Below are 22916 nucleotides of genomic sequence, written 5' to 3' on the forward strand. Positions count from 1 at the left end.
TTTGCAAATTAGGTATAAATAGCAAGTGTGAATTTTTACTACAGCAACTACTGGGTGCGAGGTTGTTAATATTTTGCAGAATATGAGGTGATAATTAAAAACATATCGAGAAAATTAACAACGTAAATGCAAGAAAACAACCTGGAACCTAGTAAAAATTTCTTGTACGGCTATAACCAGTCTGGTGTCCTAAGAATGAAGTTGGACTGTGACTAATTTAAAGACAAGACCTTGTAGTGCAAAAACAAACACTCTCCGAAGGAGACTTATTTTCACTATTTAATGAGACAAGATGTGGATTTTTGCTGTTCGAAAGAATATTTTTCCTTTTTCCTTTTTTAAAGTTATCTTAATAATTAATGAAAAGATAACAATAAAAATGAAATAACAACAAAGAAGGAAAGTCCTCTTTTTTATTATGATTTTTTATTTTAATTTAAAAGAGAAAAAATCCACATACTGCGTTGCAACATTTTTCTTCACTTAGCAAGCGAGGGAGTGTCAGGAGCAAGTTTTAAAGCTGTTGTTTACTTGGAGAAAATAATAACATGGCTGAAAATACAAAACAGAAAATACAGAAGTTTCAAGGATTAACTGCTATTTCATCGCCTCAGTTTATCGCCATTTTCAAGAAATTTGACGTAGACAGTAAGATTTTTCTTTTAAATTTTTTTACGAACTTTTGAAAATGTATTATATATCGAGTAAGCTTATTAAGAGCGGGAAAATAATGCAAAATGGTAGACTCGCCTGTCATGTGTAATCTTCAGACTTCTAAAGTTTGACGTGGTCACACATAAGTACAGAATTTATCACATCTTGCTCTGACATCAGTTTTTGATTAAGGTTTAGTATGTGCGACCACAGAAACAGGTGAACAAAACTTTCTCTTCGTTTCCTCCGCAAAACGCAAAGTTAAACAACACAGATATTTTGTTGATGCTACACAGGTACAGAAATTAGGTCCTGTTTGCTGTTTTAAAATGTTTATTTTGTTTTTTAGATAATGGTTATATCGAGAAGAGCGAACTGGATGCATTCCTCAAAGAACTTATAAAAGAAAAGAAGGGCGAGGTAACCAGAGCCCCAGGGCTTCACATTTTAGATAATGTTTTTTTTAAATTTTTTGAATTTACCGTAAAGATTTCTTCCCTCGTGAACAATATATTTTATTCACATCAAAATATATGATAATAAATAGAAGAAAACAAAAATGAAGTAATGGAAATAAAAATAGAATATTAGATGATAATAATAATAATAATAATAATATAACAAGAAAAATAGAAAACAGAAAAAAACATAAAAAAGACCCACACTTAGCAATATTTTAAATTAGAAAATAATTCTCGAAAAAAAACAACTATAATATAGATTATCACTATCGTTATAAAGCCTGTATTAAATAATACATTTTGATCGCTGAATAACCACCTCCCCTAATTAATTCAAGCCCAGTCTTTTTGTTAATAAATAACAATTTTTTAAGAACAATGAACTTAAAAATAAAAATAAAAAAGTGGCAAGACTGTAATTTTACTGTTATTTTCTTTGTTTGAATTCCAGATTACTCATAGACACCGAAATTTTTTTGTTGGAAACTCGAAATTTCTGCGGTTTTTTTTGCTGGCAATCTCTCGACGTTAAGTGTGATTTCTAGCCATCTGTCGCTTCAAAGTTGACGGTTTTGCGCACTGCTGTGAAGAAAATTTAATTCTATTTTTTGTTGGCAGATCATTTGATATCGTAAGCAGTGTGATCAAGTTTTGACTAGTAGATCGATGGCATGACGGTATTTCGGCCTTGCTTTGATGCAAGTGTGCGTCGTACAAACCATGGGGACTAAAACCTGATTTTCATCGGAGCTCTCTTGACATTTGCTGTTCACATAGATCGCTGTTGTTTAAAGCCGTATCAAAAATTGCGTTAATTTTTGTAACACAAAACCCCATACCATTAAAAGAAATGCTTCATAATATATTTTATTTTTCTATAATAATAGCCGTATTCCGTCTGTCTGTCTCTGCACGGACCCCCCACTGAGTTAGAAAATAATGTTACGGAAAAACGAATATCAAATGCGATATATTTTTATTCACTTTGTTGCGACGAGTAAATTGAAAGGACAGGCGAACCCGTGGATTTTTCCATGGACTAACGACTAGTCTTCTCTTTAATAATAGCCGTATTTTGTCTGTCTGTCCGCGAAAGCAGCGTCCTGTTACGGAAACACGAAATGAGATATATAAAGGACGGGCGACCCCGTGGATTTCTCCACGGGTTAACGACTAGTCTCTATAATAATAGCCGTCTTCTGTCTGTCTCTGCGTAAGATGGCACCTTAAGTAGTGAGACATACGAAATGCAGTATATAAAGGACGGGCAACCCCGTGGATTTTTCCACGGGTTAACGACTAATCTTCTCTATAATAATAGCCGTCGTCTGTCTGTCTCTGCGCAAGATAGCACCTTAAATAGCGAGACATACGAAATGCGGTATATAAAGGACGGGAGAATCCGTGGATTTTTCCACGCGCTAACGACTAGTACATATTATAGTACCCGTATACGTCAGTCCGTCACGCATAATGGTACTGTAAGTAGCGAAACGCACGCGACGCGGTATAAAAAGGACGGGCAAACCAGTGGATTTTCAACCGGCAACCGACTAGTTCTTTTGAAATTGGGATGCTTTTCAAGATAAAACCCCGAATCTTTGGATTTTTTGTACAGGTTCCAAGCACTATAAGACTAAAAGAACTTTAGTTTCATGTCATCGGCAAATAGTAGTAGTAACCAACCTCGTCCCAAGGGCTTTCTAAGCCTATGATATTCTGATGGAAATAACAGTCCAGTTAGAATATTATAAGCGTAGAAGAGCCCTGGGGACGAGAATGAGTACTAACAAAACAAAATCATCCAAAATCATTTATATTTTAGACCCATAGATTGAGAATTATTCAAATTGTAGCGTTTTACAGAATGAAGAAAATAGTATTTTCAAAGACGATATGTCTGGCCACCCTGGGGTAATGTGTAACACATTATAATTAGCCGTCACATATCAAATTTTAGGTTGACTTCCAAACGTTCAAAGATCAGATCATGAAAGACTATGATGAAAATAACGACAACAAAATTTCGATGGATGAGGTGAGAAAAAGCTCTTTATTATTTCGTACACTACAAATATTTGAAACACAACCAAATTTTATGATTTACTAAAACATTAGTCTGCTCTCTTTGTCCGAGTCAACCTCGTCTTCAGGCTTCTTCTACGCTTAAGATATATCAGAGGCGTGCTAGGTTGTTGTGTTTTATTCTGTCAAAATTTGAAGCTAGTTTAGATTCCAGGCTCCTTATTCGCTACATTATTGATTCTCACAGAGTGTTATCTCACACATCTGCAACTGTTGTTCTTCATTACTTCTGTGTCGTATGTGTTAGCACGACAGCAAATTAAAAATTAATATCCACCTTGCTTTTTATTTCAAAAAGCAAATAGTTAGATTTCTTGTTAATTATCGGGACGCTTTAAATATTTTTATTTTACCCTCCAGAGCAAGGGTTCTTTGATGGACTTTTTTAGGTTTTAAGGCAGTACGACTGTTACTATGAAAAAATATTTAAGAAGCTAAGTGAAAGTGCAGAAAAGGAAAAACAATAGACAATTTAAATAAATATTCAAATGACGCCTCAAGTTCTTCTCCCATTTTGTAATTTCTGTATGTTCATTGAAGGGTTTATGACGTATAATCAAAAAAAAAGTTAAAAATTAAAAATTACACAATTCCCAAAAATTCGAACTTAAAAAATAAGGGTTAGTTAACACATGTTCAGATTAGCAAGGATGAGTCCATGTATGCGTTGGCTTTGTTTTTGCGTCAACTTGGATAAGCTCCGCCTTAAGCAGAGACTTGCTTGAGTAACAGCAGCTGTTGTCGCAATAGAGAAAAGAGAGGTGACTCAATGCTGTTTTCATTTTTTGTCCCTATATTTTATCGATTATTTAAGGCAGTAATATTAAATACACAGTTCTTTTACTAACTGATGGAAACTGGGAGAGAAAGGGGTGTGGTTATAATTTGCATAATTAGCATATATTATTCACTTCTTTTGCTTTTTAGCTAGCAAAGATTTTACCAACAGAAGAAAATTTTCTAGTTCATTTTCGAGACACCACTCATTTACATGTTTCGGATTTTATGAAGGTAAGCGAGATTATTGACTCGATTACTTTATTTTAGCAAATCATTTGGGCGAGCGTTTCATAGTTTTATAACACATTGGCGTGTGAGCCTCTGTCTTATAAGATTTGAAAAAGTCTGAAAATGAATTCGTAGATATTTAGTAAAATAAAGACAAAATAAAAAAAGAAATATATAGAAATTTAGTTTACATATGTATTTTCGACTTTAAAGTATTTCTTTAAATTTTTTTTATTTTGGTGACTTCTTTCATGCAGTAAGAATGAAAAGATTCTGCAGAATAAATTAAAAAAAAGCGTTGTTGTTAAATAGGTGGAGACCGTGTTTTCTTCGATAAAAAAATAAATACATAAATAAATAAAACTTTATCTGCGTTTTTACGAATCAAAATAAAAAACAAGGCAAAGATAAGAAATTAAATATTCCTTTCTATGCCTTTGCAAATTGTTAAAAACAAAAAAAACAAAAAAAAAACAAATAATTTTATTGCGCCAATGTCTTTAGAGAGGACCTTGTTAAAGAAAAAAAATATACCAATCTTGCGTCCAGGTCCTCAGAACAAAAGTAAAACCTGGACGAAAGAAAGTATCTTGCAAGGAAACAAAAGGACTAAGTTTGAAATTGTTCAGTTAATTTTTAACCATTTCTGTTTACACCATACTCGTTCCCCAAACTTTCCCCTTCTTCATGAAAAGGAAAAAAACTCTGGGAGCAAGGGTGCAGCTTTATTCACATGTCAAAATTATGGCCATTAAAGCTGTGTGGAATACTATGATTGCATATATGGAGCAATACTCAAGGACCTATGCTGATTATTGAATAACTTTTCTCTTTAACAAAATATTCAACGAGTACACAGCTTGTTCAGTGAAAATATTTCATATGAGCAATATCGTCGCATTGCAACATCGGAACCATCCCCATCAGAATATCATATGTGTAGAAGAGCCCTGGGGACGAGGTTAATTATGAGAGATGCCTGAGGAAATCCTTGAGAAGTGTGTAGCACATACTTTCAATTCATTGGCGATAAAATCTAATCAAAACAAAATCAGTTAACCAAAGCAAACAAGAAATAAGATGTCGGACAAAATGCTAAAAGCATAGACGATTCTTGTTTATGCAGTCATTATAAAAATTTTTGAGAAATGAGCCAGATTTCATTGAATTTATTTTAGAGGGTTTTTAAAAAAGCCTACATAAATATTTATTTGTCTGGATTAAACTAAGACTTAGAAAATAGGTAATTCCATCATGGCATATAAAGTCCTAGTAACTATCTTGCCTCACCCAAAATCTTTGTCTCTGTTACCTCCGTCTAGTTGCCTACTTTTCACATCCTTAAGTTATACGTTCCAGACTTGGCTTTATTTGCGCCAACATTGACCATGTGTTATGACGATTAATGTTGATATGAATAAATTGTTTCGACGTATTCTTGATGATCAAACTCACATGTTTTCATTTAAGGAAACATTATTGACATTCGTTATTAAAAAAGCTGTTAAATAGTACTGAAACTTATTTTCATTATATGACCAGCATATGTTTTTGTTAAATAATCAGCAAATATTATTTGGCTGTTAAAAACCGCTGCGTATTGGCAACCACATAATACTGCTTAAAGGCGGGTTTCCACTCAAACGAACTTGGTCGAATCGATCGACCACGTTCGCTTGAGTGGAAACCCGCCTTAATAGATTTACTTTTATTAGATTTGGTATCACTACGACCAAGACAAAAGTGGTTTCTTAGAAAGCAATGAATTACTCGTAAGAAATTTTATTTTTTGAATATATTTTACCGGTCAAAGTGCAACATGTTTTTAAGGTTTTTCTTACATTTTTTGGGGAGTTTTTTAAAAGGAATTTTTATCGTAATATTTCTTGTATTTGAGGTTTTTAAAGCACACTGCCAAAAAAAAAATAACTAAGTACTATTCATCGGATTCGTCCGTCTTTTATCTATCGCATTTCGTATGTCCGTATCACTAATATATTTTCTCTGTGATAAACTACATTCATATTGTAGGGTTTTCTTCACGATGTGCTCGAATCTAAAAATCAGAATGATGTTATTACACCCAAGCAACTTGAAGAATATACAGAAGTCATTGTAAGTATTTCTATAAGCAGTTTTAAAATATGTAAAAGGAGATACGAAACGAGATTTAATGGCGTACACAAGAGTCAATTACAGTAGTTGACTGATTTATTTTCGCGCAAAAGTTGTTTTTACAATAGACATCAAAGGAGAATAGCTTGAAACAACCTTTTTCCAGTGCTATTTAAGGCATATGATATGTTTTCAGGATTGTTTTGCAATTTAAACTCGTTTGTAATTAAACTTGATTTTGGAAAAAAAACGTTTAAAATCATAAGATTATATTGATTTTATAGCTAGATTTATTCGACAAGAATAAAGATGGAAAACTGGAATTGTCGGAGCTCTCGAAGTAAGTACAGACACCCAACTTCGTTTGCCTCGAGCCCTACGTCGGAGATTTAGTATAGACTCAAAACGAGCCACTTTAAAGAGGATTCTGGCTACTTCTTTTAACGTTTAAAATATATTACAAGGGTGTGTTTCAGCTGGCTAGAACAATTCTCCGCCCATTGAAAACAAGTGTTGACGTGAAGACACAATCTGTTATGTCAGAAGAAAATCATTAATTTATCTCCATTGGTGGGGAAAAATATTATAGAAAATTTAATTTTTTTATTTAAAACCTACTCGTTTTAGGATCTTACCACTGGAAGAAAACTTTTTAAACAGAATAAACAAGGTATGAATATGATTTACCTAAATAATCCGCCATTTTGAATCCGCTATTTCGAAATTCTTAAGAGAGGTTGATTGATTGGAAGTATTGCTACTTGTAATGCAATATCTACTTTGATTTTCTGTGATTTATTGCAAACTTGACATTGAACGTAAATGTTTAGTTTTTAAACCCCTGAACACGATCTGAATACAAATGGGGGATTTAAACGAGAACTGTAATTTCTTTGTACAAACGTTTCACAATTGACAAAAGAGAGAAATAAGAACAACGTCGTCCCCACGGCTTCTTATACTTTTTAAGCAGGTACCGTAAAAACTTAATAGGCCCTGGGGTAAGGTGTGGTATAAGTCTTATCCTGGTCCCTGGGGTTTGCTGCATGATTTTAGTGACGATAGACTAGACGTCCTCAATGTCAAGAACACATAGGGACGAGGTTATTAACCTCCCACTCCTCCATCCTTAGAAAAAATAAAACAACAGAATCACCCTTTGCCAAAAACAATTATTTGGCGTGAGACTATTTCTTTTTTAAAAACAAACTCTTCCCCGGGTTTCTTTCACCAAATTCCAGCATATTAGCGGCAGTGTTGCATTATCATAATGTCAGACTGACCATGTACGGACAATAACATTTTAAATCACAATTCTAAAATTTTATTTTAATTTTATTAGGCAGCCGAGCTAACAAGAGATGAATTCGAGAAACTTTTTCAACATTATGATCAGGTATCCTTTTTCTACTCTTAACTTCTTCTTCTTCACTTATGTTCACTTTCTTATGACAGCTGTTACATTTTATAGTAAAACAATATGTTACAAGTAAGTTCTTGCCTCACGAAAATTAGCCAGTAGAAAATGTTTGCAAGAAAATCTGATAAATGCAACTTTATTCCCAGTGCTTTTAATTTTTACACTTGATTAAAATAACGAGAAAACGATGAAGTTGCGTTAAACTCTAGTTTTGTTTGAGCCTTTCAAGTTCAAGTTGTTTTGTTGTTTTTATATAGGATGGTAACGGATATATTGAAGATACCGAGTTGATGGGGTTCTTGAAAGATTTGCTTCAAAACAAAGCCAGGGTAAGTTTTATGTCATCCATTTTTAAGGGCATACTTTTTTAAAAATTAATATACCTCCGTATTAAGTTTCGATCAGTCATCTGAATTTTAAACGATCACGAGCGGAATTGATCAAAAATATGTCGTTGATCTCAACCTCGACCCACGGGAGCTTTGTCTCTTTTTTATAACGGGACGCCGTTCCTTATATCCAAAGAGAGAAGAATGCCCTGGGATCGAAGTTGCGTTTATCATATTAAGTCACCGTTAGCCAAATAAAATTCTTTATTCATCCGCACCGTGTAGGATAATACGAAGAATGATTATAACTGTTGGTGACAAAAACTTTGCGGAATGGCAATTTTGGGCATATTTCAAGTTGACAAGACAATTCTGCCGTCGGGAGGCAATCTGTATGCGCTTACTTAGGCTTAGAAACTTTAGAATTCGCTGGTCGCACTTTCTAATATGAATTTCGAAATAAGATATCAAGTCCCATAAATTGCTTAAATATAGGGAAATGAGTCATGCTGATGTCAGCAAAAATTTAACTAAATAAGCTACCTATCCTCCCAGAACCTATAACATAGGAATAACCTAAGCTACTATTGTAGGGACGGACTTTAGAAATTGCAGTCTTGTGCCAACATTTTCAGTCATTGATTTCAGATGGTTTACATAAAATGTGTGCTTAATTTTTACACGAATATTTTTTTCAGGAACCAACAACGCACGATTTAGAACAATATCGTACATGTATTTTGGAAATCTCAGACAAGGATAACGATGGAAAGTTATCAAAAGATGAGTTAGAACTGCTGCTTTTTGCAAATAAGAACAAAGAGGAGTCGTAATTGAACGAACGAAAATAAATGGACATCAATTTCTTCTACATTTCTTCATAGCCAAATTATATACAACATTAAAAACAGTACTTACTAGTTGTGTATTTATTAATTTATCTTTAATCAATATCAATATATGTTAAAAAGAAAATACCTGACTTTCTTGTATTATTCCAAGACCGATAGCAAGGGGCATTGGCCTATCCACTTTTTAAGAAATAGCTTCCATAGCTTCATAGCCACTCTTCTGCACAAAGCGTCATAAAATATGACTACTACGTACAGGTGGTTAGAAAACTATTCGACAGTCAAAGTAAAAAAAAAATAACTAACGAAGTACTAAACATTTTTAATTTGGCTAACCTCTTCTTAGAATGACCTGCCTGTGCTGATCGCTTTGCATTTTGTAGACAGACCCTAATCTGCGATGTCAATAAGTAGCCCAGCTATGTCTGAAACTTCGGTCAATAAGAAAAACACATGTACCCACATGCCCCTAAGCCCACCCTGTTTAAATATCCTGAGTGTAAGCACACTGGACTTTTATTTGGGAGAAATGAGATTACATTCCATAAAACAACTCTAACCTTGGCAAAAAGTGTTCAGCTTTTAAATAAGAAACTCCTGTGGTTTAATAACGTTCACATTACCTCCAAAATCATTCCCTCTTTTTTTTTTGTCTTTGTCCATAAACAATAGCCCTCACCATGGGGTTGGGAGTTGGGTAGGATATATGTATTAAGATATAAAACATTACTTTCTAGTTAGTATAAAAAATATTGTCGAAATTATAAATAATACTGCATATTTACAGAAAAAAAACGCCCAATCTGTACACCTAACTTTAAATCGATACCATTGGTTAAAAATGTTTACACTATATCAAATTTATCACCGTACTTCTTTTTCACTCTTCCACGGTGGTGTCGAAATATAACTTTTCTCAGTTCGTCTAATATTAAGACACTGGATGCTATTGCAAGCAACGTGAGAATATCAAGAACAGACAACGCTTCTGTTTGGAACACTCTTTGTAAAGGTGGGAAGTAGATGACGAGCATTTGTCCAACTATTGAGCCGCCCACTGCGTATAAAAACATCTTGTTGGAGAAGAAACCAATCTGAAGGATTGATTTTTTCTAAATAAATTAAAATCTGAAGCTACATAAGCATCTAACTACAGTGTGGTCAAGCTTAGCGAAAACCTTTAGTTTGTTGATGGAGTGGAGACAAAAAATAAAGCTTCATAATAGATCTCACAAAACTATTCATTGATTTTCGACTGCCCACATTGACTTTATTGCAACTTGGACCATAACAACCTTTGTATCCATATTATCATCGAGATTAAGACAGTGGAAACGGTTGAATAGAGTTCTTGTTTAAACAAATGCTTAATTTGAAGGAAATAGACATTAAAGGGATTCTAGCAAATTTTGCCGACCAAATTTCCTAGTATTCTCCGATTTTTGACATTGCATCTGCTCACACTTCGTTATTTTTTTCCTTATACCCCGATGGCACTATGGTGAAAATATATTTATTTCTGAAAGACAAAACTATATACTAATGAAATAAGAACGAGAATAAAATGATACATATGTATAACAAAGACCAAGTCTACATAAATTTTACTGTTTTTATTCTATAAATTAGAGAAGAAATTCAGACTTTTCTCAATTCTCCCTGATACCCAATCTTTCTTGATATTCCCTGATTTCCCCAATTTGCTGGAAATCCTGAACTAGTCAAAAGAAATATGGACAAAGTCAATTACGGTTATAGAAGAAAGAACAGCCTACCTGCGATCTGCAACTTAACGCATTGAACATATCAAAGAAGACAAAGCAAGTAAAAGTCATGGTTGTGTCACGTGGTGTCACAATGTTATCCGCCATCTTGAAAAACAAAACAGTAAAAAAAAATAATGAAATAATGAAAGCGAAATCGCGAAACATTGGTTCTGAAACAAAATTCCTTTCTTAAGGTACTGAATATATCGAGAAATAAAATAGCAGAGAAGCCTGCTATTCAAGATATTAGGACAGAGAGGCCACATATTTAAGTTCAGGGTTTTTTCCAGGAGCATCCATTAGACTTCTAACGTTTTTTCAAGACATAACGTTCGAAAACAACAGAAATTTCAAGAAAATAAAAAAAAATAGTTCCCATATGCTGACGACTTAAAAAAACAGAAGATAAGAAGGAGATTCCGAAAAATTATTTTTTTCCAATTTTGTAACTCTCCAAAAGTGTATTTCATTTCCAAGAGTTTCCAGGAGTATTGGTCACTCAGCGAGGGTTGAATTTTATAATGTTCACACGTATATACCTCTCTCCAGAATATAAATAGAGTTCCCAACACGATTAAACATGCCGAAGTGAGTACTTGTATAATTAGATATAAATTTATCATAGGGTTTTTAACACAGCGAGGCTTCTTCTTCATGATGTCATCATCGACAGGTTCTACACCAAGACTAAAAGCAAATAAATGAAATCAAATTATTGTTTGCACACAAGTTAGAAATATCTTGAGCGTATCATCCGGTATATTTCCTGGTACAAGGACAATATATATTTACTAGTCGTAAACCCGTGGAAAAATCCACGGGGTTGCCCGTCCTTTATATATCGCATTTCGTGTTTCCGTAACAAACAGACGCATGAACAAACAGACAACGGCTATTAATAAACAAATACTGATTTATATGGTATCTATATATAATATATACCATAGAAGTCTAAACTTCCTCACATTTTTATGACAGATCAATGAAATTGCTAATGTCAGTATTTTTGAAATTCCTAGCAATTCCAAACTTTAGTCACAGAATAAACACACTGACCTTGTCAACGAAATTATCAAGTTATATGCTATCATTATAGAGTAGAGATATATGTATATACTAAATATACTAATACTAGTCGTTATCCCGTGGAAAAATCCACGGGTTCGAGCAGCTAAGGCACCATTTTGCGTGACAGACAGACAGACGTATACGGGTATTATAATATAGACTAGTCGTTGCCCGTGGAAAAATCCACGGGTTCGCCCGTCCTTTGAATTTACCCGTGGCAACAAAGTGGATAAGAATATATCGCATTTGATATTCGTGTTTCCGTAACATCATTTTCTAACTTAGCGGGGGTCCGCGCAGAGACAGACAGACGACGGCTATTATTATAGAGATTCCCCACAGCAAATTTCTGTTTCAGATGTTTAAAAATTTCCTAAATTTTAAGGCTGCTTTAACTAAAACGTTTTTGCCCGCTGCTTCCTACTTCTGGATGTAGGTTTCAATATTTCTCATGATCATGAAAATAAAGATGGAAGCGTTTTTAAAATTTTTATTGGTTACTAAGATGTACTATCTCGTCTCATCTTCCAAATCTGATGAAATACAGGCGTTGAAGCCCCAAAAAAATTCTAATAAGCACGCCTTAATAAACACTGAAATCCGCGGCCAAAGCGCCTAAATGACAACTGGTCCATACGGAGATGAATTACCTCTGGGCCGGTGGTCCGTCCATTATGATATTAATCCACAATATCTGCATAGCGTTTAATGGATTGGGTAACTTCATCAAGGTGGAGATAGTTATTAACGAAATTGCAGCAATGCTCCTAAAAAATAAAAAAGTTACAATAACAATAGCAAGAAATATATAACATCTCAATGACAGAATCCTAAGCTGTCAAAAAAGTGCACATTATTGTGAAAACTTACTGTCTCAAATATGCACTATCTCAAAAGTGTCAGATTTTTGAATAGAAGTTCCGGTCTCAACAAGTCATACTTATTATGAATCCACTCGCTTGGCCGAAACCGTGATATCAATGTCAAAAGTAGAATTTGTTTGGCATCGGGAGATTTATTCAAAATGCAGTTAATTGAAGTCTTAAAGAGTCTCCTAATTCACAGAGGTTTCCATAATGACAGTATAACTATGAATGGGACAAACAGTGGAGAGGCTTGGCTATATAAAAAACGTTCACATGACTGCTGTTCGAATGACAGTAACAACTCACGTGCTAAGTTGAAATCGAACAAAGTTTCGAATGTTGTAATAAATTCCCTTTCCTTCAGCTAAGGCTGCCATTATTGTACTAAAATCGTCGTCAGCTAATATCATGTCGGCTGCTTCCTTACTGACGTCAGTGCCAGATTTGCCCATTGCGATCCCTATGTCGGCACGCTTTAACGCTATAGCATCATTGACGCCGTCACCTGTCATAGCAACGATGTGGTTGCGCTCTTGCAACGCCTAAATAAATAAATCAACAAAATATAGTTCAGATATCAATTGCTGCTTCTAGCTGGATCGTTTCGAAAAAAATTGAATTAGGAAAGGGAAAGTGGAATAATGGTTGGGCTGTTTGTTTCATCATAAAAAAAATGGCGACATATACTAACCTTTACAATGGTAAGTTTATTTTTTGGACTCACTCTGTAAAATATTGAAACCTAGAAAAGAGTTTAAAATAAGATTTGTACCACACAATCGTCTGCCCTATCAACGCTAATTTTACACCCACTCTTACGTTTGCTTCTTTTACGAAAGTCGTGAGAGTTTGTTCCGGTCAAACTTCCCACAACTAATACCGCAGCTATTGAAGAATACTAAGAAGCAGCTTTAAAAGTAATTTATAAAAACTTTCGCCATGAGTGACGAGAAAATATTGAGCAAATTTTACCTTGTCTATCCATTTATTTAACTCGTAGTGATCCATAGATTCCAACTGTTCACCTGATAGTGTGTGCAATGGAGTTGAGGTTAGTCCAACTGATGACGCGATTGCGACCGCAGTTTCTCTTGCATCACCAGTAATCATTTTGACGTCGACGCCGGAATGCAGGAGCGTCTGGATGGCATCAAACACGCCGTCGCGTGGCGGATCGATCATACCAGCAATGCCAAGGTACGTTAAGTTTTTTTTGTCGCTCCCGTATGCCATCGCAACAACTGTTTTTATAATAAATTTTGTAGTAAATAAAAATATATAAAAAATATAAAAGGTAGACACTAATAAATTCTTGCAAAGGAGTGCCGAATTTTAAAGATCGCAAACACAAGCAATTGAAAACGTCATTTCTACCTAAGTAACACGCACTCTGGACTTGTCTAAGTTTACAGCAGATCAAGGATTTTGAAACTTAGGTTATTTGATTGGATTCAAAATCTTAAACAGTACTTATTTTTTGAAGACGTCAGCGTCTCTAAATTTGCCAATTTTTAGACTTTACCGGGTTGTGAAATGCATTGTTTCACAATGCTGACATTGTAAAAGCTGAAGCTAGCAAATTTTGACCTACTTTACTTGACCTACAACCCCCTGCAAAAGCGAACCTTTCACAGCCTACCCGCTGCAGAGTACAAGATTATGTTCAGGGTTGCAGGCTAGTTTTCTTGTAAAATTATTTTAGTGGCAATCCCTTCTCCCATACAAACTTATAAAAATATTTCTGAAAATAAGCAACTCTTTTTTCAGTACAACCAAAATTACCTCTTAAACCACGTCCTCCCATGGTCTGAGCAGTTTCCAACAAAGACTTTCGGCAGCTTTCAACCAACGGTTCGCTCATATCGTTCTTGAAATAGGATGTACATTGTGCTAACACCCTTTCTGGTGCCCCTTTCATGAAGTATATAGTTTCATCCTAAAAATAATAAATAGAAGGTTTAAAAAGCAGTACAAGTAAATAAATCAATAACTCAACAAATGGACCGTGCATTGGCAAAAACCGATGTAATGTAGAATCCTTCAAAAGTTTAATTTTTATACCTCGTCTTGTAACCATCTTTTCCTACACTTTACAGACATCCATTTTTGTTCTGACGTAAATGGCACCTCATCAATACATTCATATTCTTCATTTATTCTCACAAGACCAAGCTAAAGTGACAAATAATAAAACCTGACTAGATAGTAACTGTTACAAAACTCCAGAAGCATAGCACCAAACTTCGCATCAAGCTTTCAATTGTGTTCTCCACAGTAAACATAATAACTGTTTACATCTGTGTTGCGTGAACTGAAGAATTTTAATAACTAAGCACAGGAATACAGAATAAAGCTTCCGTACATAAAAACATTTAATTTAAGCTATTAGAATGTTATGTTACCCTAACTACGTGTACACAAATCACTGCCTATACAAGGCCATTTAGTAAAGAGAAGTTTCATATTTGAATAGTCGCTAATAGTAACACTACGCATGCGCTTTACCTTTAATCCGACAGCAAGGAGAGCACCTTCAGTTGGTTGTCCAAGCAACACTCCGTTTCTGATCGACGCGTTATTACACACACACGCAGTCTAAAGAAAATCACTCGTGTTTTTGAACACATGTTTGAGTATGTTTTATCTTAACAGGAAATTTGATGTGTCGTGGTTAAAAAAGTGTAAGCTGCATTGCCAACGTCATTGTCAGGGTACGAGAATTTCAAGAGTAACAGCCTTGGTGCAAAAAAGATTTATAAAACAGAAGTAATTAGTGGCTTACTCTAACGAGAAGTGTTAAAGCCGTGTCTGTAGCTTCCGTCGCAGCAACACCATTTAATAAAACTTCACCATGGTCTGAATAACCAATACCGCTAACCTAAAAACAAACACAAATAGAAATGCATCAACTGATGTTAACTAATATGTATTATGATGACGCGCTAAGTTTACAAGGTGAATGCTAGGCTGGAGAGCCTGTCTACAATCTTAGTCATTATACGTTTAGACTAGACAGCTAATTTCGAAGTTCAAAACCTTCGTAGGCCCCAACGTGGATTATTTCAGTGTGCAGGCGTGCTAGAAAATGTGACTAACAACTTTTCAACGCCTGGTCTGCCTGGCCTACGTATGTGCAAGAATAGCGACTTTGCAACCTGCCGGTTTCAGAGCATTGACTGTTTGACACTTTTGCTCATATTTGAAAATAAGGAAAAAACTGCCTTTCTCTCAATATTTTTGTCAAAGATTGTACCTATCTTTCCCCGCATCTTTTCAACTACCTTCACAGGTATAGCCCGGGTACCTCCCTTCACAGGTATAGCCTATATACCTACTTCACATGCATAGTCTATTTACCTACGTTCGCAGGCATAGCCTATCAACATACCTTTACATTGTATAGTCTACCTACCTACTTACTTACCTTCACTCTTTACATGCAGAGCCTACCTGTATACCTTTACATGTATCGCCATCTACCTATCTTTGCATGCATAGCCTATGCAATTCTGCCTTCACATGTATAGCTTATCTACCTACCTTCACATGCCTGTTGTCAGCAAGATGTATATCAGTTACAGTCATTTCATTCTTCGTCAATGTTCCTGTTTTATCAGAACATATGACAGTAGCACAGCCTGAAAAGAAATGAAAATTTAATAGACTGGTAGACTCAAGGATTAAACCCATGACCTCACTGATGTCAGAAGTCTTAAATCGTATTGCTAAGCAATTGTTCATGTTGAGCTTAAATATTTTTTATAACTAAGCGGCACTTAATGAATTAAGATCCCTTTTATAGACTCTCATTAACAGCAGTGCAAATAAAAATGACGTGTAAGTCATACTAAATAATCTATTAGAAAGCATGTACCTACCAAGTGTTTCTACAACAGGTAATCTTTTTACAATTGCATTTCTTTGTGCCATCCTCATCACACCAAGTGCTAATGTGACTGTCACTACTATGGGTAGACCTTCAGGAATCGCTGCAACAGCCAAACTGCAAATAACAAATATCTGGGTTATATTCTTTTTTTATCCAATATATTCTTGGATTTTATCAATCCATAAGATCAGAGTCAAATCTGTGTCCTACTCAATCAGAGGCCACAATTCTCGAAAATTCTGATTTTTTTTGGTTATTAGCAGTAAAATATTTACACACCTTCTTGTATACACTCGTAAAATGTGTGAACAAACACATATCAAAGCATTAAAGAGGTTTACCAACACGTTACTTATAAAATAAACTCGGACTTTTTCCTTTTCAGAACAATGCTGACCAATTTTCCGGATTTCTTTCAAAAATTTCAAAAACTAATGACTTTTCTCTAACATTTTCTAAGGAAATGTAAATCGTAACATTTGTAACGACTAGTCTAGACAGAAGTGCATAAAAGTGGTCCAGTTAAAATACTTGAAATTTAAAAATTAACTGAACAAATAATACACAGTGGCAGTTTTATATGTCAACATCTAATTTTAAGTCAGCTTAACCACAATCTATATATGTCACTTGACTCATACCTGACACCAATAGTAAACATGTCCAGTATTCGTCTCTTTTGAAACCAACCAAGCAATACCACTAGTCCTAAAGATGATAAAAAAAGTAGTTATACAAAAAAAACAATGTTTACTAATACACTAATAAAATACACCTGGGGAATATCTCAGGCTGTGTAGCTTTTCTAGGTGGACTGATTTACAAATGATGCATGAGCACTTCTCTTTCGGGTTGTTTTGGCTCAACTTACCAATTATCAAAATGGAGTAAGTCGACAGCTGTTTTCCAAGCTGATCCATGCTTTTCTGTAAAGGTGTTTTAGGAGGCTAAAATAAAGGCACATTATAATAATGAAAAAAGGCGAAGGTTAGTTTTTCAGTAATAAATCTAACACTAATAAAATATTCATATTTAAAAACACTTTGCAATAACTTTAAAGTAGGCCTTGGTTTGGAACAGCAATTCTTTGTTTGCTTGTGTGTACAGAGGGGACTTTCAGAGATGATTGCAGATTTTTAACACATAAATCACAACAAAATGTTATATCATATACATACTTCTTCAGCTTTCATTAATTGGAATACCGAACCAAATTCTGAATGAATGCCAGTACCACAAACAATACCCTTGAGAAAATAATTCTTAGTTACCACCAGAAAGTATGAAAAACATTTTTGGTTACCTGAAAACTGATTTGTATTAAACAGTTCAATAATTTTAATCGTGATACTGTTCATTATATGATAACACCTATGCAATATGAAATGAAAGGCAAAAATAGATTGTTATCACTCAGTTTAAAACATCTTTTATGTCTGCCTGTTTGAAATTAAAAGCAACAGTTAAAAATTAGTTAAGATTGTATAAAATGATACTTCTTCATAATAATAGCCGTCATCTGTCTGTCTGTGTGTCCACGAAAGCCGTGTCCCGTAACGGAAACACAAAATTTTCAAAATGCACATTAATACCAAATGCAATATATTTCTGTCCACTTTGTTGCAACAGGTTAATTTAAAGGACGGGCAACCCCGTGGATTTTTCCACGGGCTAACGACTAGTCTCTTTAATAATAGCCATATTAAATTATCTACTGTTTGATAAAAACACATTAAGTTTCTCTTTTCCTAAAAAGGTCAAAAGAGAATTTCAGGGGTTGGCTATGGCCAAAATACTTTCCTGGATTAGCCCTTGATAAAGGTCGGGTGACTGACTAGTATTTAATATTAGGTAGTGGTAAAATAAAAATAAATTAAAGAACTGTGTAAAAACAAATCCCAAATTGGACCAAATTTTCTGTGGCTAGAGGTTCAAACTGAATAACCAATGTTTTTATAAGAGATGAAAAGAGTTTGGATTGTTGTACGACATTAACTGTGCATCTGATGCTAATGATGTAAAATCTATAAAGAATAGGAATCGCAACATACCTTTCCCTTTCCTGATCTAACTAATGTTCCCATGTACGCCATGTTGCTACGTTCTGACATGTTACTGTTACCAGCAATTGTTTGGGTGTGTTTTCTGCTTGGTTTTGTTTCACCAGTAAAACTTGATTCATCAATTTGTAGATGATGAGCCTGAGGTGAAATCACAAAAAGAAATAATCATTCTAATACAGTTATCAATGATAATCATTTTTTTACTTTTCTATTTAGTAATACCACAAAAATTGCACTGAACAAGTTTCAAAACCTGGCCTTGACAACTCTTGTTGTTTACTACAACACTAGAAATTGGTTCTTAGCTCTTAGCTCAGCTCTAGGCATGAGAAAAACTTAATGGACTAGAAGATGTCTAGCAAAGTGACTTTCTTGCTTGTACAGTTTTTGCAAAAAAACATTATTACCAAACCATAAATCCTTGTTATTACCGGCATTGATACAAGTTTAAAGGGTTATTGTACACATAAGTTACATACAAGTGTAGCTTAAGGTTTAGTTGCAAACAGATGTGCAATTCACAAAAAGTTAAGCATCATTAAAAATTTAAGAGGATTGGGTAAACTATACATTGGTAAGGTATAAGAATTCCTTAATAAATTAAGATTATGTTGAGATTTGTTTTACTATAATGTGACAATATAGTTTATGCAACTAGATTTAACATAAAATTTTAAAATGTGGACATCAAGTGAAACAGCTAAGTTTTCAGTATAATTTCCTCATCACTGAAACTAAATTTAAGCTCATATTTACCTCAAACAGTCTAATATCTGCAGGGATTCGATCACCAGTTTGTATTGAAATAATATCACCTGGCACTAGATCTTGTGCTAAAAAATGTGCCCAATCACCATCACGCAAGCTACAAAACAAGGAAAAAAACAGCTAACAAAGACTTTCAACTTCTTCCCTTGCGTTATAAACAGCTAATGCTTTGTGACAGCAGGGTACATTTGAACCAGTTGCAGGTATAAGAAAAATCACTGGGTATAAATGTCAGCTCACAAAACAAAAAAATCTTTTCAGATAATTGTGTTTATTGTTTTGTTGTAACAAACCAGTTATACAACAATCGGTTTCCTGATTAGAATTAAACACAAGACTTTGTCAGATCTTTATGAAAATGTCTAAAGCAAAGCCGAATTCCAGACAGGCAGAAATTGAGATTTTTATTGATAATTAACAAAAAAATATTATTCATACCAATGACAAGAAGGAGGAACTAATTTTGTAATAGCTTCAACTGATTTATCTGATCTATATTCCTAAAAGTGAAAGAGCAAGAGTTCACACTAATACTATGTTGACAGTTATATTTACTGCCCACTTCACTTTGCAAGGTAACGCATAGAAATGTAAAATATTGTATGTTTTGAGGCCTGCTGTAAGACAATACCAAAGACAACAGAAAGGATTGTATTAAAAACTCGAGAAAATTCACGTTAAGCTGGTTTAGAAATATATGTGGGATGACACTGTTGTACATTAACAAATATTATTCATACCTGTACGAATGCAACGGTGACAACAATCATCACTGCCTAAACGAGACGTAACAATAAAAATTACTTCTTAAACATCTGACTTACAACAACATCTATTACCCTACCCTCTTTTTAATCATTCTTTATCTTTAGGGCAAAACAGACATAGATTGTGTTTATATCAAACACAACACCCTGCTTTGTTGGGTTTCAAAAGTGCAGACAGGTAAACATATATTTGTGTAACTGGTTCTATCATCTAATAGTAATTCCTAACATTCCACGTTCTTGCAAATTAAAATACTGTGATTAAAATTAGTGATTTTGTTACATGCATGATGGGTCGAGAACAAATAACTTGACAACACATCCATACAACTAGTTGAGAATGAAAGTTCAAAAAAATGAAAGTCATGCTGCAGAAATTAAAAATTGCATGTGATTTATTTATTCTCTTAGCATTATCAGCACAAATTGGTTTGTACTTACGACAGTTATACTGACAGCATCGTCATATTGTCCCATACAAATACTAACAAAACCACTTGCTAGTAATAACAATATCATGGGCTCTTTGAACTAAAAATAAAAATTTTTAATAAATGAAAAATGCTACAAAATTAAAAAAATAATTATCTTTTTTTTTGCAGCGATCCTATGACTTAGATCTTCACATCAGTTTAAACAAAAATCTGTTAGATACCATACTGCCAAGCTTCAGTATAAAAATTACAGTCAACACTTAAAATCTTGAAAGTGCAAACTAACATCATTTCAAGATATATTCTTTAATGTTAATCAAGTTAATCAAGTTATCATATGTCATTCCTGAAACACAAAAAACCCCAACAGGTCAAAAACTGGAAAAACTGGTTGTACTGAAATATATGTTAGTGATATCCCCATAAGTTAGGTGAATAAATAAGAATGTCTAAAAAGCAATAATTGTTTCAACTGCAGCATAAATTATTAAGAACAAAGAGACTTTCGAATATTTATTTATTATAGATTTATTAAAACCCTTTTAATAGTAATAATAATTCCAAAAAAAATTACCTACTGCCTTTTTATCTGCCTAAAACTATATTGAGCTTGCCTCATAACTTGTTTTACTATATTCCGTTTAAATAACTAGTTAAATAGTTAATGAAGGGCATGTATTGATATTTACAGGTGCCAAGAAGGAACTTTCATTTACAAGTCTGGTGCTATACATCACCTATCCCAAGATTTAATAACTTTTGTAAAAAAGTTTTGCGAATCAAATTCAAGGCTTGTTTTTTATTTGGTCTATATCACAGTTAAAAAGAAAAAAGAAAAGTTTATTTCCATCATAAGAAAAAGACACCCATTAATTTTTTAGCATTTTTCTTTTTCACAATTACCCGCAATTTATTTAGGATAAATCAGGTAACCGAAATTCAGATAGTAGCCAAAAAAAATTATTGTAACCTTACTTAAAACTTTACTTACAACAACTGTTGTAAAAGAAATGAAAAAATAACCGACATGTGTCATTTTTCTGCTTTTTTAATCTTATGGTCATTCTCTGACTAACCTGATAAATATATAATTTTAATTGCTTTGTTATATAACAGAGATTTTAGGAATGACACATACTGTGGAACCTTAAATTTTGATAAGAAACAGAGAAATTTTAACCTTAACATCCAAGCCGTATATCTTTCTCAAACTCTTTGCAATCCTAAAGTAATCCCATTCTTAATAAAAAGCAAAAAAGCAACTCAAACCTGATTTAGATATTTTTGCCAAAGTGGTGTGTCCACCCCAACATCAAAATCATTCAAACCATATAGCTTTTGGCGATGTACTGCTTCAATTGTTTTCAAGCCATCTGCCATACTTGTAGACAGATCATTCTCAATTTCACCAAAACTTGACTTCGATGCTTTTTGCGAGTCAATAAACACCATTTCGTCTTCTTGTATAATTGGTTGGAACAAAGGACAATTTTCTTGATCTTCCATAAAATCTAAACTTTTACTTCAGAAGCCATATATTCATAATTTATATATATATATATAACATAAATTCTAAAAAATACGTATATAAAATTACAAAAAAAATGAAATGTGTTCCTAAACAAATTCCTAAACAGCAAACAACTGAAGACTAAAGAATAACTTTTAATAAACATGCCACTCATTTACAAACAATCTTGTTTCTAAATGAGTGGCAAAAGGTTGAACCTAGAAGTCAGAGTTGCTTATTGTTATAACTTAAACACTAAAAGTTGTTAACGGTTGTTTGCAAATTTTTCAATTTCCACACCTGCGTAGCATTTTGTTTAATTTCCACTTTGTATTTTACTATGTTTCTAACAACTTTCGGCTTATATATAGCTAGCTAGCTATATATAAGCCAAATTGGATTCTGGCAATTTTTCTTCTTACTGGATTAATTACTTTTTTGTAAATAATCAAAAATATAAACTAGCCTCATGGGTACCAGATTGTTCTTTCTTTGCACATGTTGAAATGCATGTTACCATATGTAAGGGAAATAGGCGAGATGGCACATTGTCTGAACCTTGGATATTACAAAAGGTAGCTAATGAGTTGCCGTTTTTTCGCTTTTAAATTTTTAAAACGCGATCTAAAAAACCATTTCTATTGCCGTTTTTTCGATTTTAAACTTTTAAAATGCGATCTAAAAAATCATTTCTATTGCTGCTCTTCCTTATTAAACTTTTAAAATGCAATCTAAAAAAACATTTCTATCACCGTTTTTCGTTTTTAAACTTTTAAAAGGCAATCTCAAAAAACATTTCTATCGCCGTTTTTCGTTCTTAAATTTTTAAAATGCGATCTAAAAAAATTTTTCTATTGCCATT

At 33.7% G+C, this 22916-nt stretch overlaps 2 protein-coding genes across 4 annotated transcripts; one reads left to right on the forward strand and one right to left on the reverse strand.

The window, feature by feature from the left end:
• The first annotated feature begins 372 nt into the window (after positions 1-372).
• LOC130613796 (calbindin-like) lies at positions 373-9047 on the forward strand. The gene is made up of 11 exons (XM_057435138.1): positions 373-648; positions 1004-1074; positions 3076-3153; positions 4128-4211; positions 5924-5980; positions 6240-6323; positions 6608-6663; positions 6951-6993; positions 7666-7719; positions 8001-8072; positions 8771-9047. The coding sequence occupies exons 1-11, from the start codon at positions 549-551 to the stop codon at positions 8903-8905; spliced, it is 834 nt and encodes a 277-aa protein (XP_057291121.1). The 5' UTR covers positions 373-548; the 3' UTR covers positions 8906-9047.
• LOC130613795 (calcium-transporting ATPase type 2C member 1-like) lies at positions 8931-22117 on the reverse strand. Of its 3 annotated transcripts, none has more exons than XM_057435135.1 (22): positions 21814-22117; positions 20552-20641; positions 20084-20119; positions 19782-19843; positions 19332-19440; positions 18564-18713; positions 17691-17759; positions 17384-17459; positions 17154-17220; positions 16502-16626; positions 16164-16261; positions 15406-15501; positions 15129-15218; positions 14685-14795; positions 14406-14559; positions 13596-13864; positions 13315-13365; positions 12930-13165; positions 12408-12524; positions 11229-11376; positions 10699-10794; positions 8931-10035 (listed from the first exon to the last, which is right to left on the reverse strand). In XM_057435135.1, exons 1-22 carry the CDS (start codon positions 22048-22050, stop codon positions 9769-9771), a joined length of 2754 nt encoding a protein of 917 aa, XP_057291118.1. In that variant the 5' UTR covers positions 22051-22117; the 3' UTR covers positions 8931-9768. The 3 variants fall into 3 exon arrangements, with proteins under 3 accessions (XP_057291118.1, XP_057291119.1, XP_057291120.1); XM_057435137.1 differs by having other exon boundaries at positions 9892-10419; XM_057435136.1 differs by lacking the exon at positions 14685-14795.
• Positions 22118-22916: the final 799 nt, after the last annotated feature.

This window comes from Hydractinia symbiolongicarpus, chromosome 11 (genome assembly GCF_029227915.1).
Source record: "Hydractinia symbiolongicarpus strain clone_291-10 chromosome 11, HSymV2.1, whole genome shotgun sequence".
NCBI classification, from domain to species: domain Eukaryota; kingdom Metazoa; phylum Cnidaria; class Hydrozoa; order Anthoathecata; family Hydractiniidae; genus Hydractinia; species Hydractinia symbiolongicarpus.